General features: G+C 42.0%; 1 protein-coding gene across 18 annotated transcripts in view; it reads right to left on the reverse strand.

Moving 5' to 3' along the window:
• Positions 1 to 23,015, reverse strand: part of CADPS (calcium dependent secretion activator) — a 460,327-nt gene that overhangs the window by 274,212 nt on the left and 163,100 nt on the right. For all 18 annotated transcript variants that reach the window (XM_056867190.1, XM_056867189.1, XM_056867199.1 and 15 more), the window contains exons 4-5: positions 22,313 to 22,393; positions 7,288 to 7,524 (exon numbers count right to left, since the gene is read on the reverse strand). In XM_056867190.1, the coding sequence (XP_056723168.1) occupies positions 7,288 to 7,524; positions 22,313 to 22,393 (318 nt within the window). The remainder of the gene's footprint in view (positions 1 to 7,287; positions 7,525 to 22,312; positions 22,394 to 23,015) is intronic.

The raw sequence follows: 23,015 nt of genomic DNA on the forward strand, positions 1-23,015 counted from the left end.
AATCAAAGCCGGTTCTCCAGATCAGACAATTAGTTTATATATCTCTGAAAAAACATGATCAGTTTTTTGTGCCCATAACACTTCAAGTTCCAATTACTTCCTTAATCTTAAACCAGACCAAATTTCAGCGAGTAAAAAACTTTTAACTTGGAGATAAATATAGATATTGAGCCTTTGCTCCTTTGTTGAACCACATCAAAGGATGTTACTTTATTATTATCTAAGACAGCTTTGTATTGGTCCAAACCAGCACGTTCCCACTTTACAAAAGAAAGGATTTGAAAGCATGTGCAACTTCCATATCCCATACAAAAGAAGCAAGTGGTGAGAGCCCTGGAGACAGCTTTTGGCGGTACCTTTCCCAAACTATCATCAAATTATTTATAACCCAGCTATTACCATCATATGCTTTCTTCCTGTCTCTTTTTAGCCCAAAGAAAACTTCACAGCTGGATCTTAACCCATGATTGTTCCACTCCTGTATCTACAGCCTCACCACTGTTAACTAGCTGCCTATCCATGCGGATTTAGCCACGTCATGATATTTTTGTAGATTAGGAATCTGAAATTTTGTAGATTAGGAATCCGAAAATCTCCACTATCTTTTTTTGAGCCACATTCACCCCATTTTGAGCCACTTTTGGTTATGAGCCACCTTTGGTTTTGAATATGCCAAAGTATTAATCACTTGTTGCCACTCCTTAAAAATTCTATCTGGAATTGTAGAGGGAATGTTTATAAACAGGAAGGATAGCTTAGGTACCACCTTCATTTTTATTGTGTTGATTCTTCCAAAAAATGATAAATATAAGGTTTCCCACAACATAAGCTCTTCTTCCATATCTTTAATTGCCCTATTTGTAATTCACTTTACTGAGGATAGATCATTGCCAATCTTAATGCCAAACATTTTATGAAATCATGTTTCCATCCTCATAATCCTCTGTTTGCATGATGTTAATCTTCTTGCTCTATATTTAAAAAGAGGACTTTAGATTTATTAACATTTAATTCGTAACCTGCTGGTCACTTAAGGATTTGGAAGCAATAGATGTACTTTGAACCCTGGTCAGGAATATCCCTAGATCAACAGCATACAAGCTTATCTTGTGGTGCTGAGTCCCTATCTTAAAAACACAAATCTGAGAGGATTCTCTGATGGCAATAGCCAACATTTCTAACACCAAGTTAAAGAGTAGGGCAGAGAGTGTTTTACCCCTCTCTCAACAACTATGAGATTAGTAGTGTATTGTGTACAGATAAACAAACTGCTGAGTTGGAATATATTATTTTGGCCCAATCCATAAAGCTGGGCCCAAAGACAAATTTCCTTAGACTAGAGAGAAGGAACATATGTTCTACCCAATTGAACGCCTTCTCAGAGTCCAAGAACAATATAGATTTAGTTTTATTTTTACAGACAGAGTCTTTAAGATTTATAACTCTTCTTATGTTTGAGGTTAATAACCGGCCAGGAATAAAACCATTTAAAAAAGGTAAAGGTTCCCTCTGTAAGCACCGGGTCATTCCTGACCAATGGGGTGACGTCACATCCTGACTTTTACTAGGCAGACTGTGTTTTTACGGGGTGGTTTGCCAGTGCCTTTCCCAGTCATCTTCCCTTTACCCCCAACAAGTTGGGTACTCATTTTACTGACCTCGGAAGGAAGGAAGGCTGAGTCAACCTTGAGCCGGCTACCTGAAACCGACTTCTGTCAGGATTGAACTCAGGTTGTGAGCAGAGCTTGGACTGCAGCAGTGCAGCTTACCACTCTGCACCACGGGGCTCCTTAAAACCATTTTTATCGCTGTTAATATGTTTAGAGATTATTATTTTAGTCTTCTGGCCAAAATTCAGGTCAAGATTTTGTAATTGACATTCAGCGAACATATTTATTTATTTATTCATTTATTTATTTTCAAATTTGTAGCCCAACCTCCCTAGCAAGCCGGTTCATGGTGGGTAACATCATTTAAAACCTAAGTATCACATAATAATAACCATCAAACCAACAATAAAATTAAACCTTAAAACCTTTAATCTGAGATGGCACACAAATCCCATTCTAATGTAAAAGCCACACAGGCGAACACCCTCAACCATACCTTCCATAACATAGGAAGGGGAGGGGTGAGGGGCAGGGAGGCCAGTAAAGATGGTACTCATGGTTGCCCTCAGTTGTAGGCCTTGTGGAAAATCTCTGCCTCGCAGGCCCTGCGGCACTCCTTAAGGTCCCACAGGGCCCTGATGTTTCTCGGCAGAGCATTCCACCAGGCTGGAACCAGGGCTGAAAAAGCCCTGGCTCTTGTCGAAGACAGCCGCACATTTCTATATATATATATAATTCTTCTGAGAGAGCAGTGGCCAGATCATAAGGATTGCAGCAGTGATTGACCTGACTCTCTGGGAAGAGTAGGGTTGCCAAGACCCTCTTTGCCACCAGCAGGAGGTTTTTGGGGCAGAGCCTGAGGAGGGTGGGGTTTGGAGAGGGGAGGGACTTCAATGCCATAGAGTCCAAAGGCCAAAGCAGCCATGTTCCCCAGGTGAACTGATCTCTATCGGCTGGAGATCAGTTGTAATAGCAGGAGATCTCCAGCTAGTACCTGGAGGTTGGCAACCCTAGGGAAGAGAGGGTTGCCATTTCTGGTTTAGGAAATTCCTGGAGATTTTGGGGTAGAGCCTGGGAAGGGTTGGATTTGGGGAGGGGCCTCAGCAGGTTATATTCAGTCCGCCCTCTGAAGCTGCCATTTTCTCCTGGGGAACTGACCGCTGTAGCCTGGAGATCAGGAGCCCCTATCTGGGTAGGATTGCCAACATCCAATTGGGGCCTGGCGATCTCCCAGAATTAAAGCTCATCTCCAGACAACAGAGATTAGATTCCCTGGGGAAAATGGGTGCTTCAGAGGAGAAAGACTATGGCATTATATCCTGCTGAAGTCCCTCCCCTTTGGTAATTAGCCAGCGTGATATAGTGGTGTAGTTGTGTAGAGAGCCAGTGTGGGGTAGTGGTTAAGAGCAGTGGTTTGGGGCGGTGGACTCTAATCTGGAGAACCAGGTTTGATTCCCCACCCCTCCACATGAGTGGCAGATGGTGAACTGGGTTGGCTTCCCTACTCCTACACATGAAGCCAGCTGGGTGACCTTGGGCTAGTCACAGCTCTCTTCGAGCTCTTTCAGCGCCACCTACCTCACAGGGTGTCTGTTTGGGGAGGGGAAGGGAAGGTGATTGTAAGCCACTTTGAGACTCCTTAAAAGCAGGGAGAAAAGTGGTGTATAAAAACCAACTTCTTCTTCTTCGTCTTTGTAAGTAACACAAATAGTATATTTCCAAATAAATAATAAATTAACAGATGTTTGCTTTTTTTGTTTTTCTGTGTTCAGATTTGGATCAAAGGGCATTAAAGGGTGGGAGGTAGGGTTGCCAACTGCCAGGTAGTAGCAGGAGATCTCCTGCTATTTCAACTGATCTCCAGCCGATAGAGATCAGATCACCTGGAGAAAAATGGCTGCTTTGGCAATTGAACTCTATGGCATTGAAGTCCCTCCCCAAACCCCACCCTCTTCAGGCTCCGCCCCCAAAATCTCCCGCCGGTTGAGAAAAGGGACCTGGCAACCCTAGTGGGAGGGCAGTTGGATGCCTTAGCATAAATTACTCCATCTTTGAATCTGAGTTCACCTATGTTTTATACAGCAAAGTTTTATTCAATCAAAATTAAATATACATCCCTACATTAAAATTATATGTGTGAATATAAACTGTACATCTCAAACACTTACGTTCCCCGTAATTTTCTCATATTTATAATAATATCCACCAGTTAGAAATCAAGACTCACAGAGGAATTCAGGTGACATCTCTAATTAGCAATAACCAAGTGCAAAGCACACAAAGCAAGACGATTCAGTAATTCAGCATCAAAAAAGAAAGTCCCTGTGAAACAACTCTAATGAATATTCTATCACCCTTCCCAGAAGTACTATTTTTGACCCAAAATAAACCAACTGTATTTTGCAATATGTGAACTAAGCTTTCTTATTCACTGGAAAAACATGTAAGGAATGCTTTTCTGAAGAGACAAATCTATCACCCTTGTCAGGTTATGTATGGCCCAAGTTATATAAAACCTGAGCGACACCAGAATGAATGTAGCATGGTTATTTCCCATGATCCCTCCAGAGGTGGCATTATTATTATTAATAAATTCATTTATTCCCTGTCTTTCTCCCCAATGGGGACTCAGAGTTGTTTCCATTGTTCTCCTCTCCTCTATTTTATCCTCAGACCAACCCTGTGAGGTAGGTTAGGCTGAGTGTTTATGATCAGGTTGTCAACTTAGGCTTGGGAAGTTCCTGGAAATTTAAGCATGGTGCCTGGGGAGGATGGAATTTGGGGAGGGGACTCAGTTGGGTTGCGATGCCATAGAGTATACTCTCTGAACCTGCCATTTTCTCCAGGGGGAAATGAAGTCTACAATCTGGAGATCTGTTACGATTCTGGGAGAAATCCAGGCCATAGCTGGAAGCTGGTAACCCTTGTGTATGACTAGTCCAATTTCAGAGTGGGGTTTGTCTGGGTCTCCCAGCTCCTAGTCCAACACTCTAATCACTATCCCAACACTGGTTTAAAGAGAAGTGGTTATGAGGGTGGTCTGAGAGAGGTGATCACTTCCTTTACCACAGGGGATGTTAGTATGAGGAGAAACCACATTAGTCCATTCACTCATATAATTGCTCTCCTTCTCATATTACTAGAGTGTAGTGGGAAGCATCCCTATCTTGGCAGTTCCTGCACCATTCAGATAAAGTACTAATTAGATCTATATTTCAATAAAATCACCTATGGTTTAACCTAGGGTATGAGGACAGAAATACTCCAGCAGCAGATCCATATAAAGTGCCTTACTACACAATGTCACATCCAGTATACCCCACGTCCTGTTATCATTACAATGCATATTTTCTCACCCCTGCTCCACATTACCGGCTGCTGCTTGTGAGAACAGTAATATACACATTGTATTGACATCTAAGCAAACAGTATGTTGAGTGTGTGGAATTCAGCATCAGAGGTTGTGAGAATGGCCACCAGTTTAGTTGGATTTAAAAGCATAATATACAAGTCCATGGAGGATAGGTCCATCACAGCCTGTTAACTACAATGGCTTCATATTCAGTAACACAGTGGATACCAGTGCTGGGGGGGGGGGGAAACAAGGGGAGGTCTCCATGCCCTGCTTATAAGTCTTCTGAGGGCATCTAGCTGGAGAATGTATGAAGCAGGATGCTGGAGTAGATGACTCACTGGATCAGTTCAGCATGGTTGCTCTTAGAGGGCTGTGTTATTTGTAGCATGTAGTTTTGAACATACCCTGACCTGGATGGCCCACTCCAGCCTGATCTTGTCAGATTTCAGATGGTAAGCAGGTTAGCACTTGGATAGGAGGCCACCAAGGAAATCCAAGGTTGCTCTGCAGAGGCAGGCAATGGCAAACCACCTCTGTTTATCTTTTGCTTCGAAACCCTACAGGGTCGCCATAAGCCAGCTGCAACTTGATGGTACTTTCCACTACCAGTTGTGATCACAGTTGTTGTGATCCATTTCCATATGGTTTGTTATCTCTAGATAATTGATTTTTAAAAAATGACCAAAAGGTTTCTCCAAATGAAGGAAACAAGAATAATTATAGACTTTCAATTCTACTCTATTTCATCTTGCATGTTTAATACATAAACAAAGCATTTGGTATCTCAGATGTGCAGAGGCAGGTGGAATTCAGAATTCCTCAAAAAGACAAAGGGACCTAGGTATATTACGATATAGCAAAACGGAAGTATCACTGAAGGCACAAAAGACAATATGTGGGAGATCGTTAATTAGATCTCTAATCAATTTTTAAGGTTAAAAAGTTGCTATTGGGCCCCAATTTGGATTAGAATCAGGATGCAATGGAAGAAGGATTCAGCCCTTTCATCTGCAGCCCATTTGCCATCACAAATCAGTCCCTCTGTGCAGGTCTTAGCTACAGAAACAGAAAACACAAATATGCTATAGTTGGCTGTCAGTTTTATCTATTGCGGCTAATAGCAGCTGAAGATGGGGGCAGTAAAGTGCTTCTGGGAAAACGTTGAAGTGTAGGTACAAGATCTGTAACCTTAAAAATATGTTAAGAGGTCTGATCATGGATATTCCACCTCTTATTTAGTTGTAGCCAATAATTTTAGCAATTTTGTTGACATACTGATACTCCGCTTTTCTCCCCAAAAGGGACCCAAAGCAGCTTACAACAGCATTCTCCACTTCCTCCATTTGCTCTTCACAACAACCCAGTGAGGTAGGATAAACTGAGAGGCAGTGACTGGCCCAAGCTCACCCAGCAAGATTCTGTGGCAGAATGGGGATTTGAACCTGAGCATCCCAGGTCCTAGTCCAACACTCTAACCACTACTACACCATGCTGGTTTTCTATAGAATTTTATAACTTAAAAGCTATGAAAATTAAACCTGGGATGTTCACTGATAACAATAATTACATCTTTTGAAGCCATTTCATGCATCCTCAGGTATGTAAACTAGTTTTCTCTTGAATTACCTGTTTGGATAAACAGTCCTTAATTCCATTGAGTTAGAAGAAGAAGAGTTGGTTTTTATATGCTGATGTTCTCTACCTTTTTAAGGAGAATCAAACTGGTTTACAATCTCCTTCTCTTCCTCTCTCCACAACAGACATCTTGTGAGGTAGATGAGGCTGAGAGAGCTCAAAGAGAGCTGTGACTAGCCCAAGGTCATCCAACTGGCTTCATGTGTAGGAGTGGGGAAACCAGTCCGATTCACCAGATTAGAGTCTGCAGCTCATGTGGAGGAGTGGGGAATCAAACTCGGTTCTCCAGATTAGAGTCCACTGCTTTTAACTACTATACCACACTCTTACCCACTACATCACTACACCATTCTGAGATTACACTGTACTAACAAGACTGCAAGGAGTGCAAACAGCAAATCAAAAAGTACATTAAAGGAATATGTTTTCTGTTTCCTAGAAGAGTAAACTTTCACTCTTACAGTGCAATCCTATGCAGTTACTTCAGTCTAAGCCCATTGAAGTGAATAGAGTTAGACTGAAGTAACTCTCTTTAGGATTACACTGTTAGTTACCTGTTTTCTGTTTTGATTACTGCAGTCCACAAAGATTTTATTTCAAACTCTGATTAATGAAGAATTATTGACTGTTGAGGTTTTTTTTTTTAATCACATATGTATTGCTTATTGGATAAGTTGTAAATCTTACCTCCAAGGAAAAAGATAGTACAACATCTGATTTTGAGAGCTGGTTTTCATTTTCTTCTCCCATGTCAATGATTGAGGTGTTGTGACTGCGTTTTAGCTTTTGTAACTTGAACTCGGAGCCACCTTTGGACACTGGCATGCTCTCCAAGTTCGCCATCAGCAAATTGACAGATGACTTCAGTTCCTCAATGTACATGTTTTCCATTTCTTTGGATACAAATTTAGGAAATTTGCGTTCCTGAAATTGGAAGAGAATATATACAGTTACATTTTAATCAACTGTGTCAATATGCTTGACTGTAAATAAAATACAAAAAAGCAATTTACAAATATTATCAAATATATAATTTAATGAAAGCAGGAGCAGTGGGGGGAAAGTCTTTTAAAATGCCATTGCTTTCATGTGGCCAAGTACAAAACATAGTATGGAAGCACACATGTGGAAGAATGAGTTGGCAGAATACTAAGGTTAGCAGAATGGAATATATCATTTCCCCACCCTCGGGCGGGGGGAGGGCGGGTTGAGAAATGTTGAATACCATGGTTTCGTGTCAGACATTTTTTTCTCTCAAAACGTTACCAGGAAGATGGGGTTGGTTGCAGGTACAGATCTATATAATTCAAACATGTGCCCCCTGCCTGCAGATACTTAAAGCCAAAGATAGGGGGCACACTTCCCCCAAACAGATGTTTCTTCAAACTTGTGGTACTCCTTAAGATTGCAGAAAAATCTGAAAACTAAAAAAGAGGGTTACATTCTGCTGCAGGAATCCACCCCAGGCCCGGAGCAGCTTTGAGCAAGCCGGGGGGGAGGCCTCACTCACCCACCTACCCAGAGGGGCAACAGGCAAGCAAGCGAGGCCTTCTCCTTACACACACACACATAGCCCTGCTCTTGTCGGCTCATCCAAAGCCTGCCTGACCTCCCGCCCTGGTCTTGGCAACCACTTCAAAGACTCAATGTACTGTCTAAGCGTTAATAGCCCACTGCTCTGGGCTGGCGCTCTGCTGCATAACCAGGCTGTCCAGGACAAGAGATCGGGTCACCCCTGCAGAACCAGCCAAAGGGAAGCCATGATCCTGACTGTCTCCTGATCCAAAGGGAAGCCATTACACTGAAGCGAGAGCATCACGTCTCTCTCTCCTGCAGTCCCCCCCCCCAGTATCCTGAGAGAAAAACATCCGCCGCAATCTGCATCAATACTCCTCTGCTGCATCCCTGGAGTGTGGAGATTCACACCTTTCTGAGGTACTGTCAAACATTAGAAGATCAAGTCAAGACATCCGGGAGATATGTAAATCATTGGTGCCAGCTTAGTTTACAAATTGTCACTTTGTCCGATCTCTGCATCTGAAGTCTTTGATCCCTTTTGTTGTAGATAGGAGCCATCTGGGGACTCTCAACCCCCCTCCACCACCCCCAGAGAAGGGTATATTTTGCCCTCCCCGACAGAGCAGAAAGGTTCTTCTTCTTGGTTCTGCCCTACCTCTCCTTGCTTATATCGTGTGTGTTGAGTTTTGCGGAGCTCCACATCCCCACTCCTCTCTGATGACTTGGCTGGCTCAAGTCTCCGATACATCCCTCTCCCATTCCCTGCTATATTTCATTTTGTACCTATATGCCACGGATTTTGGACATCTCCACTTCTATATCGGTAAGGTATCACCCAATCAACAATATCCTCTCCTTGAGAAACGCCTCTAATCCTATCTCCTTTTATTCTTAGTTTCTTGTATGTATGTATTTGCAACACTGAATGAATGAATCTATATAAACACTTTTAATCTGGAAATCCTTGGTCTGTCACTATTCTGAGATTCACTGAAAACAACGCTGGTATACATTGGGTTATTCCACTATATAAATAAATTAGTGCCGCTGCTCATGCTAATTTCCCCAATCAAAGAGCAGTTTCAGTAACACCCCCACTCTTTTTTGTTGAAATGGCGGTGGCTTAGGGTTGCCAGGTCCCTCTTCGCCACTGGTTTTTGGTTTTTCCTTGTATTACAAATTGTCATGAAACATTTTATGTCATAACATAAAATAATAAAGTAAAAATAGCTGTGCTCCATTACAGTTTTTACTGGTAATTTGAATTTTGATCAGCATTAAGAATAAAGCACTGAAACTCTATTTGGTAATATTTGGATCAGTTCTGGTGGGGTAAGCATCTTTAATTTATATTTAAAATGATGAGTTTAATAAGTAAATACAGAGGGAAATGATTGAGCTTCACATTCTTAGTTTCTAAGTAAGTAGGAAACTGCAACCATGTTAGAAGAAGATCATCAAGAATCTTTCCAGGGCTCTGGGGGGGGGCTGTTTTTAAGGGTAGAGGCACAAAATTTTCAGCATAGCTTCTGATGACTCTCCTTACCAGAACCCCCAGGTTTGGTAAAGATTGGGTCAAGTGGATCCAATGTAGGGTTGTGCAATTTTTTTTTGGTAAATTTCAGGTTTATTGGGCACAATTATTTTCCAGTAAGTTTGAAATAAGCTGAATACCCATACTGGTAAATGGGTATTTCGGCTTTATTTCAGGGTTTCCCCAAAAACATTCGGGCCCATTATAGTCTAAGGGGATTTTTCTCCGAAGCACCTGTGGGGGCATTTTTGGAGGTAGAGTCACCAAATTTGCAGAGTAGCTGCAAGGGACTCTCCCTAGATGGACACCAAAGTTTGGGGTGGGGGTCCAGTTTTATGGGCCTACAAAGGGGTTGCCCCCATCCTCCAGGCATTTACGAGCTGAGCTGTCAATTGTTTTTCAGGTTCAGAAGTTCAGCATTGCTGATGACTGGCAGAAAGAGCCAATTGGAAGGCTGAGGCCTCTAAGTCTGGGGGCTCTGTTTGTATCTGGGGTGCATAGCATGATGTCCATGCAAATTAGCTTCCAAACAGAGGGGAAAGGCTTAAATGCAAGAAAAATTAGACACGGAAAATATTTCTTTTGGTGGCAAATGACATCCTGTGAACTGTCCTTTATTATAGCCATTAAAAATCTGATTTCAAGAGATGGTCACAGCAAAAAGAAATGAAACCACTATTCGTGGTGACCTTCAGTTTGAAAGCAGGTTTTCATGGGGGGAAGTTAATATCAGAGCCAGCCAAAGTCATGACCAAGGCAGTTCTTGTGAAAAAGATTGCTCATCTGTATGGGTGGGGAGTCTTCAGAAGCCTGGTAAGCAGCTGTAGAAACTGCCATTTTTTAGTTGAAGAGTATATCCTTCCAGACGGGACTGCATGAGCTTTGTCTTTTAAAAATGACCCTTCCAGACTAGTTTGGTCAGAACAAGTTGGCTCTGATTACATGACCCCCTACATCAAAAAGGCCCCAACTATGGGGCCCTAACAAAACCAAAGATAGAAAAATGGGAGAAAGCACAGAGCCGAGCATCTGAGCAAAGGCGAATAGCCAAAACCCGAAAAAGCCAAATATCTATTTGGCTTTTCAAGAATCGCCTATTTGACTTTGGGTAGATTCCCAGGTTTTGGTATTCAGCCGAAACAAAGCCCAAACATTGCTGAAATGGCTAATTTGGGTTTATTTTCAGCTTGGGCTTATCAATATCAAAAGCTTATCAAAAGCCATAGTCCAATGTTATGGGCCTCCATTTTCCTCCATTTGGGGGCCCATAAAATTGGACCCCCTCACCCAATCTTTACCAGACTTAGGGGTTCTTGTAAGGAGAATCAACCCAGCAGCTATGCTGAAAATTTGATGCTTCTACCTTAAAAAACAGACCTCCAGATCCCCAGAAAGATTCCCCATAGGCTATAATGAAGCAGAAGGGAGAGGGGGTTTAAACTTTAAAGTGCTGCAGAGTTGAGCGCAAATGTGCAAAACATTTTTTTCCTTTTAAAAGTGGTTTCTTTCTACTGCTATAGTTGGCAATCTTGAAATGATCCTGGAAAAAAGCCAATTTGTTTCAGCTTTTTGGTATCGGGATTACCAGCTACAGTTTAAAAAGCCATTTTTTTCGCCCAAAAAAAGCCAAAAAATACTAATAAGGTCTTTTTCTGCTTTTTGGGGGGGGGGGCTTTACCGAATGTACTCCCCTACATTCAGCAAGAGCCTGACTGCTCTATGCCTCTGGAACAGCCTCCTGGAAGAGCTTAGGGGGAGGCAGGCTCCTATCCTTCTGGCATTTAAGCAAGGCTGTAAGACAGAGGACCAAATTACAAGTTACGTTTGTAGATGAGTTGGATCCAGGAAACTCACTGTCCCTGTCAAAACACAGCATCTGCAGAAAAAGTCATTTTAAAGATTGGATTCTGGATGACAAGAGCAGAGCAGCTTCTGCCTTCTGCCTGCACAATTGTCCCAAGCCAAATCGGACTCCTAGGAGCTTTAAAAATGCTTTCCCCCATAGCTTCTCTGTGGCTGCAGAGAAACAAGTTTGAACAGGTGAACCTGGACCCAATTTTTTAAAAACAAAAAAAACCCTATATGTATTTTAGCCGATAATTATTTTGGTGAGCTTTGGTGGTAGCCTGATCCTGGGCTGGGGGGAAATACCCTGCAGGTGGGAGCATACAGTGGTTTTAGATTGGTTTAAAATGTATTTTATATCTGGTGTTATAATTTTTTCAATCATTTTTTTTCTGTGTTTTGTTTATATTGCTGTTATCCGGCTTGGATCTTGAGATGCTTGGGAGAAAGGTGGACATATAAATATATAAATAAAATAATGTGCTAGTCTTCTGTAGGGTTTTTTGTGCAATGTGAAATGATTAAATATGATTATGCTGCATCACACATTTATAACATTTAGCTTACTAGGTATTATAGAGGAGGCATATGGGGGAGCATATGTCAACAGTTTCCCAAAAATGTCCACTTAGGCCCTGGGAGAAGATAGGATTTGAAAGTGGGCAAAATGACATAGTGCTGTGCTATTTGCTATTGCTTGATTAGCTGCTAAGAGATGTTATGTTTCCCAGGCTCTGTGCCCAAGGCACCTGTGATCAGAGAAGCAGAATTATGAGACTTCACTGTACTAGATGTATTAGTATCCATTATGGGGAAAAAACTGAATGAGAGAATGTTCACGTAGGCTGGTTACCAACATAACAACAATTATTTATCTAGCTATCAAAATGTCTAGTGGAAAAAGCTTGTAGAAAGCCATGATTACTAGCTAATCATGGGCACTTTCTTTTTGTTAACTCTTAAAGGTAGTGTTCTATGGGAAAATGGAATCTCTATCAAAGTACAGCAATTCACATCTGTGGCATATGTTATGTGATATTTATGGAAGCAGGCAGAGGATATTCTTTGGAAGATCTTCTCTGCTGAATGCCATAAATTTGCTAGCAAGCACACTGCACGGAAAGCTGCAAATACCTTATCTATGTCCAGTGCACATATCAATCATTGCTGTGACCTGGCCTAGCATTCTAGTCTCAAACATCTGAAAGTCAATCAATTCACATTCACATTTTCCACTGAAAAATCACTGGTCACTCAGCACACTGACTGGTAGCATCAAATAAGAACATAAGAAGTATCCTCCTGGATGAAACCATTGGTCCATCTAGTCCCGCATCTTGTTCCAAACAGTGACCAACAAACAGAAGAAGAAGAAGAGTTGATTTTTATATATTGATTTTCTCTACCACTTACTGAACAATACACTGAAGAACTATACAGAATAGATGAAAGGATAAAAAATTCTTTCCAAGAAGAATCTTTTGAAGAAGAACCTACAGTTTTAGAAAGTGAAGTGAAAGCTGCATTGAGAGCAATCGGGAAAAACAAATCACCAGGAGCAGATGGGATATCAATAGAGCTATTCCAAGCCACAGAAACGGAGTCCATCAAGATCTTAACAAGAATATGCCAACAGATATGGAAAACAAAACAATGGCCCACAGACTGGAAACGATCCATTTACATTCCAGTTCCCAAGAAAGGAGACATCAAAGATTGCAGCAACTATCGGACCATCGCCTTAATTTCTCATGCAAGTAAAGTGATGCTCAAAATCTTACAGCAAAGGCTGTTACCATATATGGAATGAGAAATGCCTGTTCAAGCTGGTTTCAGAAAAGAAAGAACATAAGAACATAAGAAAGGCCCTGCTGGATCAGACCAAGGCCCATCAAGTCCACAGTGGCCAACCAGGTTCCTCTAGGAAGCCACTAACAAGATGAATGCAGCAGCACCATCCTGCCTGTGTTCCACCGCACCCAAGAAAGAGGCACTAGAGATCATACCGCAAATATACGCTGGTTACTGGAGCATACAAGAGAATTTCAGAAAAAAATCAGCTTGTGTTTCATAGATTACAGCAAAGCTTTTGACTGTGTGGATCATGAAAAGCTATGGCTGGTTTTAAAGGAAATGGGTGTGCCACTTCATCTGATCGTTTTGATGCGCAACCTGTACTCTGGACAAGAGGCCACAGTTAGAACAGAATATGGAGAAACGGAATGGTTTTCAATTAGCAAAGGTGTCAGACAAGGATGTATTTTATCTCCCTATCTCTTCAATTTATATGCAGAACATATAATTAGGAAAACTGGATTAGATTTAGATGAAGGTGGAGTGAAAATTGGAGGGAGGAACATTAATAATTTGAAATATGCTGATGAAACTACATTATTGGCAGAAAATAGTGAAGATTTGAAATGACTACTGCTGAAAGTTAAAAGAGAAAGTGCCAAAGCAGGACTACAGCTGAACATCAAGAAAACAAAAGTAATGACTACAGGAGAATTACACAACTTTAAGGTTGACAATGAGGAAATTGAAATTGTTCAAGACTTTCTATTCCTTGGCTCCACCATCAACCAAAAGGGAGACTGCAGCCAAGAAATCAGAAGGAGATTGAGACTGGGAAGGGCAGCCATGAAGGAGCTAGAAAATATTTTGAAGTGTAAGGATGTGTCACTGGCCACCAAGACTAGATTAATTCATGCCATCGTATTCCCTATTACTATGTATGGGTGTGAAAGCTGGACAGTGAAGAAAACTGATAGGAAGAAAATAGATTCCTTTGAAATGTGGTGTTGGAGGAGAGTGTTACGGATACCGTGGACTGCCAAAAAAACAAATCAGGGGGTTATAGATCAAATCAAGCCTGAACTGACCCTAGAAGCTAAAATGACTAAACTGAGGCTATCGTATTTTGGTCACGTCATGAGACGGCAAGAGTCACTGGAAAAGACAATCATGCTAGGAAAAGTTAAAGGCAGCAGGAAAAGAGGAAGACCCAACAAGAGATGGATTGACTCAATAAAGGAAGCCACAGCCTTCAATTTGCAAGACCTGAGCAAGGCTGTCAAAGATAGGACATTTTGGAGGACTTTCATTCATAGGGTCGCCATGAGTCGGAAGCGACTTGATGGCACTTAACACACACATACCATTTAATGAAGAATCAAACTGGCTTACAATCACCTTCCCTTCCCCTTCCCACTACAGACACCCTGTGAGGGAGGTGGGGCTGAGAGAGCTCTAATAGAGCTGTGACTGGCCCAAGGATTACCCAGCTGGCTTCATGTGTAGGAGTGGGGGAAAAAATCCAGTTCACCAGATTAGTGTCTGCTGCTCATGTGGAAGAGTGGGGAATCAAAGCTGGTTGTCCAGATCATAGTTCACTGCTCCAAACCACTGTTCTTAACCACTACACCACGCTGGCTCCCTAAACAGGGCATAGATGCAAAGGCCTTCCCCTGATGTTATATCAGAGCACTGTCTGCCAAATTTTTACCATCTCAATACAGGGGTTCTTTTTAGCCCATGAGGTTCACACATCTGGGATTCCTTGACCTGGCTCATCTTTGCCTTTCAAGACTGTTACTGTGGGTCTCAGTAATTGCAAGTTTGTTGAACAAAGTTCAATCTCCGAATGCACTCTAAAGATTACACTATGCAGGTGATTTTGAGAAATGTCTCCTGATTTAGGAGTTGACATTTCTTATTAGTTTAAAAAGAAGTTCATAAAAAGACACCTGGGAGAAGAAAATCAAGCCATGTTTCTGCCAGGAGGACTTCAAAATTAAGTCAAAGAAATAGATTTTGCCAGTATTTGTTCCAGATCCCACTAGAGGACTGTCAAAAGATTTTTGTATTAAAAAGGATATTTCCTCAAAGAATCTTCTATAACAGACAAATTAACAGGCGGCTTCTCATTCAAGCTTTAGAAACAATTCCTCTCTTTTAATTTAACTACAGATAAGGCTAATTCTTAGCAAACCTGAGAGACAGTGACTTTTTCTAGGTCGACCTCTTAGCTACATAAAGACCCAGTATGGTGTGGTGATTAGAACTTAACACTGGTGACATGGTGGTTTAAAGAGTGAGTTCTTCAAGGAAGCAAACTGGGGACCCACTGAGCAGGGGAATAGATTTGAGCATGGACCTAGGACCTATCACTTCCAAACTCCACACTAGTTAGTGCACTATACTAATGCCATCATAAGCAGTTTTTTTTTGGGGGGGGGTTGCCCTAAAGTCACAGCTGACTTACGGCAACCCCATAGGGTTTTCAAAGCAAGAGAGGTTCAGAGGTGGTTTGCCATTGCCTGCCTCTGTGTCATGATCCCGGCATTCCTTGGAGGTCTCCCATCCAAATACTAGCCGGGGCCAAGCCTGCTTAGCTTTCGAGATCTGATGAGAACAGGCTAGCCTGGAGCTATCCAGATCAGTGTTATACCCTTCTAAACCTATAGAAGTCAACAATATAACTATCTCCAACAAACAATCCTTCAGCAGAAAAATATTAAATTCACTTTCAACATATTATCTTCCTATGTTCCCTGAGAACATCTACAAAATACTATATATTTCCCTTTGTTATCCCATTTCAAATTGTATTCCCTGGTTGCTCTTGGTTATCTATTGGCTCAGGTAAGAAGACCACCTCTGAAATTCTTGCTATACCTGTATCTGCCAACTGGAACTCCCATTTCCCAGAACTTGCAACTGACACACCCTGTCGGGGGGTGGGGGGAAGGAAGAAGAAGGAAGCAGAGAGAGTCTTCTCATCTTCCAGAGCCATCCCACTTCACATGTCCTATTTAGCCTCACAGCTGCCAAAGAGCAGAAACAGGTAAGTTGGAGAAGGGTGAGGGAGAGGCAGTTCTTCTCTGGCTTGGATGCACAGAGGAGAATGCATTTTGGCAGCATCTCTAATGACAGCTCTAATGACAAGTCTGTTTGTACATTATACTTCAGTATTTATTCTTAATACAAACCCAAATTAACATTAATATTGCTCATTATCTTTAGTAAAACACATGCTAAATATGCATTTTCCAATAACTAATATTTATAGTTTAGTATAGTATTTATTCGTTCATTGACAGCAAGTCACAACATACATAGATTAGCATGGGGCCCCTATGCTCATGGGGCCCCCAGGCAACTGCCTAGCGTGCCCATGGGTTAAGATGGCCCTGCAAACAGATAGATCACAATGGTAGCCATGTCAGTCTGTCAATAGCAGCAGAAAAGAGCAAGAGTCCAGTAGCACCTTAAAGACTGACAAAATTTCTGGCAGGGTATGAGCTTTTGTGAGCCACAGCTCCCTTCTTCAGATGCCTTCAGTGCTATCTGAAGAAGGGAGCTGTGGCTCAAGAAAGCTCATACCATCCCAGAAATTTTATTAGTCTTTAAGGTGATACAATGCGAAAAGCCACTTTGGGCCCCCAATCAGAGGAAAAAGCAAGATATAAATAAAAAGTTTATAAATAAAAACTAAAATAAGCGTAATAACCTATTACATTCTAGAATTGCACAAAATGAGGCTTCAAACAACATTGCTCTGAAGAGTTCTTATGTTGACAACATCATCAAGACATGAGGCTAATCTATTTCAGATTTTTTTTCGAAGTGACAAAACTGTATCTGTGCAAAGAATAATTCATGTGAAGCCCCCTGCTCCCTGCTTGAATCTCTATTGTGTGACTATTCATTTACAAATATAAATTTTATATTATATATTGATACTGCTTTTTAATTACTGTTAATGGATTCCTGGTCATTTAATATGATTTACTACTGGGGTATTTTGTTTAATTGAAATTCTGTTATTTTAGTGGTGTTTTGGATGTTATGAGCTTCTGCAGGTTGGCCTAAAGAATGAGTTTAGCCAAAGAGTGGGACAACAACTTTCTATAAATTTCAAATTAAAATATGGTAAACCAGGAAAAAAAAGTACACTGAATTTATTCTTAAATTGGATGATAGTATTCTGATTACAGTGTTTGTTTGTTTTGTACCATCTTAACAAAACTCAAGCCAATATTGAGGGGGAAATCGGAACCAGTTAATTTTGAACAGTGGAGGACATAAGAAGAAATATATAGGTTTTGTTCTGCTTATAATTTTTGCAGGTGTTTACTGTGGTCTGTCTTGTCATCCGTATTATTGAAGTAGGTTTTATTTTCTGGGGATTCTTGGCTGCTGTAACAATGGTTACGAGCACTGAGGGGAAAGAAATGATGTTCTTACAAATTATGTCAAATATTGAAAACAACCATTAATTATATAAGACTTGTTTTGACGTCTCATGACTGTCTTGCTAAAAAATCTTCCTGGGAAAGCACCTTATTCTTACAGTCTTTAAAGAAGCCTATCAAATGCTAGTACAAAAACACTAAACTTGACATTTATCCTCCAGGGATTTGTGGTTTACTCTGTAGGGACTCCTTGTACATCTGTGCTTCTCTAAAGAGAACTGGAAGGGGCAGGAATTGAATATGTATTCAGCCATGTGGCCTGTCAAAAACTGTAAGGATAGGTCTTGCCTTGTCAAGAAAACATCATATCGTATTTGTTCTCACAGGTGGGAAAGCTTGGATAGAGATTCCAATTCTGTCCCCCCAGAAGTATAACAAGTAATGTGACCAAACACCTACTTAGCATTTTCTGTGGTATCTTAAGAGCAGGGAGGGTCTCTTTGGCCAGGGAGGGTCTCCACCCCCCAATCCCCCTACCGCCGTTGAGGTTGGGAAGATGAAGAATAGAATGTGCATGGGATGGAACTAGCAGAATTTTGAAAGAAGGTGACTAATACTATTACTGTGGCCAAAAAAGAGAGACATGCAACAAAGAGAGACATGCAAAAAAGAGAGACATCCCAAAGATAAGTAAGTAACAGTAACACTGGCAGAGGGGAAGAGACCTGGAGGGATATAGAGAAGTAAATATCATGGAAGATGGCTGCTTTCAGGGTGTTGAAGCCACAATTCCAGAAGAAGCAAGGGATGGGAAGCCAGAGGTGTGGAGGAAGCAGTTAGTGGGAATAAGAGTCAGAGAAAGAAAGTGGGTGAGTGTTCTAATGAGAGAGCCAGCATGGTATAGTGGTTAAGAGTGGTGGACTCGAATATGGAGAACCGGGTTTGATTTCCCACTCCTCCACATGAGCGGCGGACTCTAATCTGGTGAAGTGGGTTGGTTTTCCCACTCCCCACTCCTCCACATGCAGAACTCTTTCAGCCCTACCTACTTCATAAGGTGTCTGTGGTGGGGAGAGGAAGGGGATTGTAAACTGGCTTGAGTCTCCTTAAAGGTAGAGAAAATCAGGGTATAAAAACAACTTATTGTTATTCTAATGCTGGAAAGATGGACTAAAATGCTGATGAAAAGGGAAGAAGGGTAGATGGACTGAAAGGTGAACAAAATGTAAGCACAGAGGTGGATATCATAAAGCAATGATTGCAAATGTACACCAAATGTACAATGATCATCATCAGCCAGCACAGGCAGCTGCTGATAAGCTCATAATACTGCACTGGCCCCACTCCCTTAGTTCAGGCCTCAGGTGATACCAAGAAACTAGTCATATGCTGGAGGGAGGGGATAAGAACATCAGAAAGGCCATGCTGGATCAGACCAAGGTCCATCAACTCCAGCAGTCTGTTCACACAGTGGTCAACCAGGTACCTGTAGGAAGCCCACAAACAAGACAACTGCAGCAGCATTATCCTGCCTGTGTTCCAAAACATCTAATATAATAGACATGCTCCTCTGATCCTAGAGAGAATAGGTATGCATCATGACTAGTATCCATTTTTACTAGCAGCCATGAATAGTCCTCTCCTACATGAACATGTCCACTCTCTTCTTAAAGCCTTTCCAAGTTGGTAGCCATCACCACATCCTGGGACAGGGAGTTTTACAATTTAACTATGCAAGAGACTGCCGGATAGATGTGGAACTCCATAGCTAATGGTTCCGACCTGGTTGAACCCCTTTAGCTGATTTTATTTGACTGCATCTAGTTGCACTTCTGGAGTTTGTGGCCTTGGATGGATGATGGCCAATTTCCACCCATCCGAGAAATAAGCATGGGTCTGGCAATGAAAACCAGTATGCTGTAATAGTTGGGGTGTTTTACTAGAGCCTGGGGGACCTGGGTTCAATCCCCCACTCAGCCATGAAGCTCTTTAGTGACCTTGGGCGGGTCAGTCACTCTTTCTAAGCCTTATCAGGCCTCCCAGGGTAGAAGGCACAACCACATATGATGCTCTGATCTCCTTGGGTGAAGGGCAGGTAAAAACACATACTGTTTCTAAATCCCATAAACTAAAAGGAGGAACCTAAGTTCTCTTCAATGAGGAATGATTAAGGATGTCAGTTTTTTACCAGGTATTGCAATTTCTTGCCTAAAAGAATATACAGGTATACGCACACATGTATCTTTGTATCCCACTGTTCTTCCATAGAATTCAGGCTGGCATACATGGGTCTATCCCACTTTACCCTCCCATCAAGCCTGTGAGGTATTTGAGTCTGAGAGATTCTGACTGCCCCAAAGTCACCCAGGGAGCTTAAATTAGTCTTTTTTGTCCAAGTCCAATTTGGGACAAATAGACTTGTAGAAGCCTGGCATGATAGATACATGCTGACCTGCATCCTTTGACTTGAATGTGATCGATATGTGATGACTTTTGGATGTGGTATTTCTCACCTTGTGAAGAACACAGTGACTTTTGAGGGTCCCCCCCTATTATCTTTTGACTGATCAAAGTGCCAGTTATCTATGATCACTATAACAAGTTTTGCTTTGCTAACAGCAAACAGCCAAGGACAGTGCCATGGAATTTAAGATAAAGTAGATGAAGAAAAATCCCAATTTTTTTAGGGGAGACAGAAACAGAGAAGGCAAACATGAGTTAAAGAGGAGAGAGAGAACATAAGAACATAAGAAAAGCCCTGCTGGATCAGACCAAGGCCCATCAAGTCCAGCAGTTTGTTAACACAGTGGCCAACCAGGTGCCTCCAGGATGCCCACAAACAAGATGACTTCAGCAGTACCATCCTTGCTGTGTTTCACAGCACCTAATATATTCGGCATGCTCCTCTGATCCTGGAGAGAATAGGTATGCCCACAGTCTGCACCACAATACAATGGCTCTTTGTCTAGAGAATTTGCAAACAAAATTGGATCAGCTCATCCTACATGCTGTACCTCCATTAAAATGTTATACCCTTAGGTGGTGGTTATGCTATGTAGTCAAGTAATTTCCAAGGCCAGGTGTTTGCTTTGAACTGATGCCCACCAGTGGGCTTCTTGGGTTGTACTGGCGCATGTCAGCTGCTACAGCATGTCTCCTTCCTATGGGTCTATGGCAATTTGATCTCCACGTACTGCTGAATGAAGTGGTAAAGGGTCAAAGAGTGCTGAGATGGTAGAATGGACTACCAATTCACAGTGCGGGTGAAGGATGGCATTTTTCTATGTCAGTATGCATAAATAATTCCTTGTAATTCTACCACCTCTTTCCACTGCACGCTGACCCTAGACCTGATAGGCCCTAAAATAAGTGCAAGAAGTTGCAGTAAGACCTACTCTTTCATAGCCTGTGGTTTTGTATGTTGCCTTGATGGCACAGGAAAGAGTTGCACTACAGAGTATCCCGTGTGTGTGTTTGCGTGTGTAAAGTACCATCAAGTCACAGCTAACTTATGGTGACTCCTTACGGGGTTTTCAAGGCAAGAAACTAACTGAGGTGGTTTGCCAGTGCCTTCCTCTGCATAGCAACCTTGGTATTCCTTGGTGGTTCCCCATCCAGATACTAACCAGGGCTGACCTTGCTTAGCTTCCGAGATCTGATGAGATCAAGCTATACTGTGCTGCCTTCCCTCTAGAAGATCCCATACCACCACTGTAATATAGGAAGAAATCTCTTTGAAGAACCCATATGTTGGCCCTGGAATCCTTTGTGCATAGAGGACAATAGGATGCCTGGTCAATGAGGTTGTCCTTGATTTATGTGCTCTCCCATACAGCCTATCCCTTGGACTTACAATGTAGGTCGTTTATGCATGGGAGTTTTACCCGAGGTTCGTTGCTCGCTGGAACCACACTTTCCTGTTGGGAGTCTATGCACCAGCAGAATCCAAGCTCAAATCAGGAAGTATCTGAATCCCCGCCCCTTTAAATGCTGCTGTGTAATTTGCTGTAGTGAGAGAAAAGTTCCTTCCCCCTCTAACCCAATTGCCACATAAAAAGGAATTTTAAGAACATAAAACAAAAACCGGATCAATCTGAAAAGAAGGGGAGGGGGAGAAATCCAAGCCTCGGTTTTAAAAAAAGCCTTTCTTCTGCTCAGAAAGTGCTCCAAGGTAGCAGGAAGTCTTTGAATTCCTGCTTCTGGACATGCTGCTTTGTAATTGGCTGTGAGCAAAACTAAGCTTACGTGTCCTGCACTTGGCCTTATGCACAGAGATTTCACCCAGGCTGAGCTCAGGGGAGAGGGAAGAATCGGGTTAACAGAGGAAAGGGAAGGTCTGGGATTTGTGAGGGCTGGCAGGGAGGCCATCTCTAATGGAGGGAAAGCTCATGCATAACTGCAAGGAACAACTGAGACAGACCGGGGGGGGGGGTGAACATGAGTGAAAGTACCCATGCATGAACAACCAACATCTGGTTTTAAAACAGGTCCGAGCCCAGCCATTTCTTTTTTTGTCACAAATAAAGGACAAGGCTCATTGCAAAAAATGCCCAGAGTGGATCAGGGACATTCATTTATTTCCTTCAGACTCTCCCCCAAGGAAAAGCTGGTTTGTTACCTTGGCAATCTGATCTGCCATTTGGAGACGTCCATCTAATTCCCGTCTGATTTGTGCTGCTTGTTCGTCTGGATTATCCAGCTGCAGAGAAGTAAAACAAATAATTGTCAAGGCAATAACAAAAGGAACAGAAAAATCAGCCATGAAAAAGCAGCATTACAGTATTTCTTGAACAATGCCAATTAAAAAATATTTCTAAGAAATCATGAGTGTGAATCACAAATACTTTCTACATTTCTGATGACACTTCTTCAAGGTTTTCTGTACTAAGTTCTCTTTCTCAGTCATTTTCAGCGTGTTCGAAGAAGAGTTGGTTTTTATATGCCGACTTTCTCTGCCACTTGAGGGAGAATCAAACCGGCTTACAATCCCCTTCCCTTCCCCTCCCCACAACAGACACCATGTGAGGTAGGTGGGGCTGAGAGGGCTCTAAGAGAGCTGTGATTAGCCCAAGCTGGCTTCATGTGTAAGAGTGGGGAAACAAATCCAGTTCACCAGATTAGAGTCCGCCGCTCATGTGGAGGAGGAGTGGGGAATCAAACCCGGTTCTCCATATTAGAGTCCACCGCTCCAAACCACGGTTCTTAACCACTACACCATGCTGGCTCTCAAGTAACAAGAGTTACATGGACTAGCAAGAACATACTTTTTAATACCCTCCTATGGCACCTTTCCAAATACCTACAGTGCCTATTTTCCAAAG

Source organism: Euleptes europaea, chromosome 1 (assembly GCF_029931775.1).
Source record: "Euleptes europaea isolate rEulEur1 chromosome 1, rEulEur1.hap1, whole genome shotgun sequence".
Classification (NCBI taxonomy): Eukaryota; Metazoa; Chordata; class Lepidosauria; order Squamata; family Sphaerodactylidae; genus Euleptes; species Euleptes europaea.